The 7,149-nt window shown below is 48.4% G+C and overlaps 1 protein-coding gene across 2 annotated transcripts in view; it reads left to right on the top strand.

The window, feature by feature from the left end:
- The window catches only part of Grik4 (glutamate ionotropic receptor kainate type subunit 4), a 301,102-nt gene that overhangs the window by 267,405 nt on the left and 26,548 nt on the right, over positions 1-7,149 (top strand). For both annotated transcript variants that reach the window (XM_029482082.1, XM_029482083.1), the window contains 2 exons: positions 3,724-3,833; positions 6,539-6,712. In XM_029482082.1, the coding sequence (XP_029337942.1) occupies positions 3,724-3,833; positions 6,539-6,712 (284 nt within the window). The remainder of the gene's footprint in view (positions 1-3,723; positions 3,834-6,538; positions 6,713-7,149) is intronic.

Genomic DNA, 7,149 nt, shown 5'->3' with positions numbered 1-7,149 from the left:
TCTTGTTTCTTATTTGTGTGATGTCCCGCACCATATAAACCAAGCCTCTAGGAGTTTGTCTCACTTTGGTAAGGAGAGCACTTTCTACAATATCATTTTCCAACACAGAGAAATTAAATTAATAGATGTTTAAGAATAAAAGGCAGCACTGACATATTTCAGATGAGAAGATCCACTGCCACCAAACAATTCAAACAGCCTCCAAAGTCCAGGACGCTGGGCTAGTTGGTGGCCAATCCTTTAGAGCTCTCTTATCACTAAAGAGGCCAACTGTGGTAGGGTCAGATTGAAGCACAGTCCAAAATTCAAGGCAACTGCTTCTAATTTTCATCCCACCAGCAGGACCTGTCCTGTCCTTGACCTCCACATGGCTATGACTGTATGGAGAGAGATGGGTACATACGCCATTACTTATCTTCATTCAGAATGATTGCCATCACCTAAAGGCACTGGCCACACCTGCAGTCTGCAGTTATATTGATCGTCTAAGTCAATACAAATGTCTATAAAACAACAGTCACAATAAATGATGATGAGGATAGATAAATACATCTATGAGTTCTTTAAATGGGTAGGATTGAGTAAATTGGGATTCTCTTGGCATGGGGTAGAAGGCCTGGGATTAATTAAGGAGTTTATTGGAGCGAGTTACAAACATTAAGAGTTGAACAAGACTTGGTACAGCTGCCATGAGAATGGAGCAGCGCAGCGTGCCGACGGCACAGCTTGATGAGTGAGTACCAGGGAAATTGAAGCCATAACCAATGATCTGAGTGAGACACAGCTTCCCTGGGCCCTGGTTCTTCCGTCTGTCAGCGTGGGAACTCGTATTGAAATCGAGAGCGTATAGCGAGGTACCGAGTTTTTCCGGAAGAGTCACTGTCACCGTTACACATCTTTTGGGTTCAGTAGAAGCTGGTACTTTGAAGAAGTGCCTATGGCATGTGACCATAGTCTGTGCCAAGTCCCAGTGACTAGGGTGTCCCTTGGGAAGGAAGCAATCCAAAACATCCACATAGGAAAATGGGTTAGCATTTGGAATCTTGCAAGGAGCATGCTTCCTTTGCAGTTATCTCAACAGTGTGGCTCAGCCTAAACCCAGACCCACATCTCCAATGACTGCCCAACTGTTCTGGTCAGTATCAGTCAATCATTGGTGAAATCAGAGGCTGCCAGTGTGACAGGCAGCTTTCAAGTGAGGCCATGTCTACCTATGTCTTGTTTCTTATTTGTGTGATGTCCCGCACCATATAAACCAAGCCTCTAGGAGTTTGTCTCACGGCTCTGCATCATTTCTTATCAACCCTAACCAAATATGGCAGCTTTAAATAGTGCTGCCATCTTCCTCGGGTTCCCTGCTTGTGATACAATCAGGTATAGATTTCTGACATGGAACATCTAATGGAGTTCAGATTCAGAAAGCAGCAATGAAAGATTTTTTTCCCCCTTCCTGGCTGTCTCACACTTGAAAGGCACAGAGTAAAACAGTTTTAGCAGGTCACATAGAATTCATGTACATTTATCGAGAGGCAGTCTGCAACCAAGCATAGCCCCGAGAGTGGACCAAGCTAGTGATTTCTGCTGCAGTACAAGAGTAGCAAAGGTGGTCTTCTTTGAGTCCTTCATCACCTGTGTGGGTTCTTCACACTCTTTCTGTGTCTGCCACGGGATGCTAGGGCGATGAATAAGATAGTCAGCCTGTGGTAGACATTGCAATGAACAACCATGGACCCAGCTTCTGTTGCCCCTGAGCCCCTTGTTTCTTGTTACAAGATTGATGTAATGATGGGAGCAAACACACTCATGATCTGGTCTCTAACCTGCCTCCCCTCCTCCTGTTGCTGCTGCTGCTTCTGCTTCTCCTCCTCCTCCCCCCTCCTCTTTCTGCTAATGCTGTTTCTCCTTTTCTTGCTCCTCCTCCTCCTGTTCCTTTCCCTCAGTTGCTGTCCTTTGCCTCTTCTTCAGACTCATTTTCCCAACCAGCCTGATCAAGCGTCCTCTGAACATCAACAACCATTCATGTACTGTAAGAAAATCCACTTGGATTCTCCCTGGCCTGTGCTATACGTGGAAAGAAAATTATTTTCATAAAGGCTTCCTAAGAGGTTCTGGTAGCGTTGATGAAAGACGGCAGGTCTCAAGAATGACTGCCTATAAGCAGGGCAAGTGATAAAGCAACTCTGTGTCCCTTTTTGTGCCAGGGGAAAGTAAAAGTCTTCCCCAGGGCATTGAGGATGCTCCTCCTGGTTCTCTGAGAGGAAATGAGAAGCCACCCATAAAAGCTGAAGTCACTGAGGAATGAGGCTATGCAGGTACCATGGGGTCACTCATACAGAAAGCTATCGGGGCAGACACTGCATACAGGTAGTAGGTGCTATTATGACTGATATCATTTTAAGTGTGAAAGCAGACCTGCTCATAGATTGGCTTAAGGTGATATTGACTTCTAGTTACATCCACAGACTTCCTGGATTCCTGAGATCATAAAAATTACAGCATTTCTGTTTCGAATGGCCCTTAGACAGCATCTAGCCTGGTGGCTTTGTAGTAAACAGAAGTAAAGCTGACAGTGGAACGTGGCTGGAGAGAGCACACCCCATCTGTAGCGGCAACCACTGCTCAGCTCCCGCGCCGCCGTCAGACCATCTAGGGCAGTGGTTCTCGACCTTCCTAATGTTGCAACTCTGTAATACAGTTCCTCATGCTATGGTGACCCCCTGGCCATGAAATTAGTTTTGTTGCTGCTTCATAACTGTAATTTTGCTACTTCTATGAATTGTAATGTAAATACTTATGTTTTCTGATAGTCTCAGGCAACATCTATGAAAGGGTTATTTGGTGCCCCAAAGGGGTTGTGACCCACAGATTGAGTCTAGGTGTTCATTCTGATGTAAGGTGTTTGTTTCCTTTAGGAAGAAAGGAACATAGATGTGTATGTGAGCTCTCTTCAGTGAAAGATGAAACACTGTAGGGTAATGAAGCAAGCCTGCAGCTTTCAGAGAGTGGGTCTGATCTAGCCCAGCTCTAGCTGAGACCAGACAGGATCAGGCACCAGACTCCTTGACACCATCTTTCACATTCTTTCTTGTGAGACGTGGTGGGAACTTGGAGCTGATTTTCCCTTCCTGGCTCCAACCTCAAGAGTTGTAAGCACATCAAGCTATGAGGGGACCGGATGGTGACTTCGAGTTAGAAGATGTGTCTCTAAGTCGTCCATTTGCCATGGCATGACTTTGGGTGCATCTCTTGGGCTTTGGTTTCTTTACTAGGAAATTGGACAAAATCGTCTGAGGGGCCCTCAGGACTTTGTTTCCATTGTCTGAGGATACTCAGCAGAGCAAAAAGCCAAGGGAACCAGCTATATTAACACTCTCAGGAGAAAGATGCAGCCATTAAAGAGAGGTGCTGAGGTCAGACCCCTGTACAGCAACTTCACCTCACAGGTCCTCCTGAGCTCCAAGGCAGTAGTCACAGGTGTCAAGGGCTGGCAGATTTACTCAGCACAAAGCCTCATTATTCCTGGAAGAGTCAGGCCCACACTGCTCTTTGTTTCATCGGTAGATCAGGGTTTACAAGGTGTTGGGCTACACTATCATCTCTGGCATTGTTAGAATCATCCAGAGTCTCCCTAGAATGCTAGGTCCAAGCCAGTGCTCATGCCCTGCCCTGCCCAAAGCCATTTTGACTATGTATAGTGAATCTTATTTTCATCTTCATTTTCAGGGACGCAGACCGGGCTATTTCTCCTTCCTGGATCCCTTTTCTCCAGGAGTCTGGCTCTTCATGCTTCTAGCTTATCTGGCGGTCAGCTGTGTCCTCTTCCTCGTGGCTCGGTACTCTTCCCTTTCCTTCCCTGTCCTCACACTGCCACCTCGTGTCCACTCTGGGAACTGCATGGGGGCGGGGGGGGTGGGTGGGAGGAGGAGAGGAGGGTTTAGAAAACCTCGGTGCCAAATAGAGATGGCAGAGGGACTGGGGGCCTGAAATGCTCTCTGCCCAGCTGTCAACCTCACACTAGCCGTCCATCTGTCTGTGCATGTGTTCCCTACCATGTGCAGTGTGGACAGGTTTGCTTGTCTGCGTTTGCTTTTGTATTCTGGCCTCCTGCATCCTTGCCACCCGCCCCAACTTAGATAGGAGCTTTGGGAAAGAGGAGAGAGGGAGGGGGTGACAGGAAGACTGCTCTAATTAAGCATGGTGCATTTGGGTACCCTGGCATCCCTCCTTGCTATGATCTGCCCTAAAGTCCTGAATGATGAGAAATGGAGCTTGCAAATCCAAACAGAGTTGGGGGGGGGACAAGGGGGACAGAGGCCACAGTGACACAGGCCAGGGAAAATGCTCCTCTGCAGAGGTTGGCTCTGCCTCTGAAAACACAGCTGTCTTGGCGAACAAAACCCACAGAGGGTAGCAGGCAACAAGAGGGTACATTTGTGCCCAGTACTGAGTTGGAAGAAATGGTCAGGGTTAGGGGCCAGGGAAAATTAGCCTTCCCTTGTCCGCAGAAGGCAGGAACTGTTCCTGGTCATATGGAAACACTCCAGGGTATCCCTAAGCTGTAAGGGATTGTTTGCCCCTGAGCTAAGGTAGCCTGAATTTCAGGACAAGCCACCTTCCACCTGTTTAAGTCCCCACCACCTGCTCAGTTTATCACAGGGGACTGTTGAGTGGGAATGGAGAATAGCTTAGAATGAGCTAGAAATCCAACAGAGGCTCTGTGGCAAGTGACTTTTTATCTCTAGACCACAGCATTGGGGCCAGATGATCCTTTGGACCCTGCTCTATCTCTCAGAGGTGGGGGTCTTCCTGGGGTTGTGTTCTGTCTATGGATTGGGCGCCCATGCTCTTTCCACTCAAGAAAGGCAACAGGAATGTATTGAGTCTTACATGACCCCAGTGTGCCTCTTCTTGTGGTGATCAAAGGCTAAATCAAACGGCCTTTGTGGCCACCTAGTAGTCTTCAAAGGCACCGGGGTTTGCTCTTGTACACCACCCACCTCTCTTGGCCCCATAGGCACTGCCACTGTCAACTATCTGTTGTCAGTGACAGCTGGCGAGGTGCGGGAGCTTGCGTGCTGTCTGACACTTCCATTCTCCACTTAGCAGCACTGTCTGCTGCTGTGTTTAGGAAGCTGTCTGTGAGATCCAGGCTCTGCTGCTTTAAGATTCTCTTTGGCCCCCTGTGGCTGAGGCTGTATGTGTGGACAGTTGGCTCTAGTGGAGTCTGCACAGCTTTCAAGTCACCTCTAAGGCTCTGCAAAGGGTCTTAGGGCTTTGTTGCTCTATAAACACTCAAGAGGGACTCACCTAAAGCTACCCTGATGGTCTCTGCATCCTCCTTTGTGGCTGCCACACCCACATACTGTCCCAAATCTGGCATTAGAAAATAATAATAATGATAATAATAACAACAATAACAGCAATGACAACAACAAAAGAAAATACATTAGCCTATTGTGGTAGGAGGCTGAGGCAGAAGGACTGTCATGCATTTGAGTCTAACCTGGGCTATGTAGTAAGCTCCAGTCCAGCCTGGGCTAGAGTGAGACCCTGTCTCAAAGAATGAAAATAGAAAAGGCAGTAAAGGGCTAATCATATGACTGCATATTTGTGTGCTATGCAAACCTGGGATATTCTGCTCTAAGGCAATGGTTTGCACATGGGTTCCACGGAGTGCAAAGGCTCCTGGGAGCCTTCAGACACATGTGGTCACTGAGAACTCTGAAGACCCAGTGCCTGTTCCTTCAGACAGGTTGTACTTTCATTTTTGTATGCTGTAACTCTGGTTGAGATTCTAGAGCAGGAAAATGAAACTCCAGGCAGCCCCCACACACAAGCCAGCTCATCATCAGAGGTACCTCACAGTGCTAATACTTGTACCTTTGCATCTCTAAGGCTGGGATCTAGGACACTGCATCTCTTAAGAGGGAGTCGGTGGCTGTCAGTGTGGATACAGACCTGGGGCTGTCTACACCACTCAGGACCTTACAAGTTTTTAGTCCTCATGCAACTCACAGGCTTGTCACACAGGGACTTTTAGAAACAGGCCTCCCTGGCAGTTCTGATGTAGCTGGGGTTTGAGACCTATAGAACTAGGGTGAGAGTTTTTAAGCTGGGGCCCTATGGGACCCTGGGAACTTTTCCTGGTCTCCTCGGAAATTCACCATGAAAAAACAAGGGCTCTTCCAGGCTGCCCATCCCTGTGCTCCCACCTTTCTGACAAAGCCATCACCTTTAGTCATTTTAAATATTGGAGTTGAACACCTGAGTTTACTTAAGGGAGAAATGTATTTATTTGAAGGATTCAATAAAAAATAGCTTAAGAAGCACCAACTTCTCAAACTATTGAAGGGGCTGAGTCCAACCCACCTCAGCCCCTCCACGGGAAAAAGAAATCCAAGAATCCAGGTATAGCGGAGGGGCAGAGGGGAGTAGTGGACCCAGTCACACAGGCACAGCCAGGAAGATGAGTTGTGCAGCTTTCCAGCACCCCATGTCTACCCTCCTCACCCCAGGAATGTGGTCTTCTCTCCTGCAGGTTGACTCCTTATGAGTGGTACAGTCCACATCCTTGTGCACAGGGCCGGTGTAATCTCCTGGTCAACCAGTACTCCCTGGGCAACAGCCTCTGGTTTCCGGTTGGAGGCTTCATGCAGCAAGGCTCCACTATTGCCCCTCGAGCTTTGTCTACCCGCTGTGTCAGTGGTGTCTGGTAAGGCCCGGCAGCAGACCCAGGGCTAGGGGATTGGACTAAATAGAGACCCGAGACTAGATGGTGGTGGTGCATACCCTCAGTCCTAGCACTTGGAAGGCAGAGGCAGGCTGAGCTCTGAGTTTGAGGCCAACCTGGTCTACAGAGGGAGTTCCAGGATAGCTAACACTACACAGAGAAACAGATCGCCCTCTCCAATGGCAAAGAGAGCAACCAGGAAGATCTGCCTTGCCAGGTAGACCCTAGCAGGGAGCTAGCTGTCTTAAAAGTTCAGAGGGTGATGGGCAATGTGGATGTGGGAGGTGGGGTCAGAGGGGATGAAGAATCAGTACTGTTTATCTTAGCACCTAGCCCTGTCTCTGGGGTCTGGGTACAGAGGACAACCAAGATGAAAGAGAGGGAGGGGAAGGGAGAGGGGAGAGGGGGGAGGGGAGGGG

Source organism: Mus caroli, chromosome 9, assembly GCF_900094665.2.
Source record: "Mus caroli chromosome 9, CAROLI_EIJ_v1.1, whole genome shotgun sequence".
Taxonomy (NCBI): Eukaryota; Metazoa; Chordata; class Mammalia; order Rodentia; family Muridae; genus Mus; species Mus caroli.
This window is presented reverse-complemented; position numbering and strand designations above follow the sequence as displayed.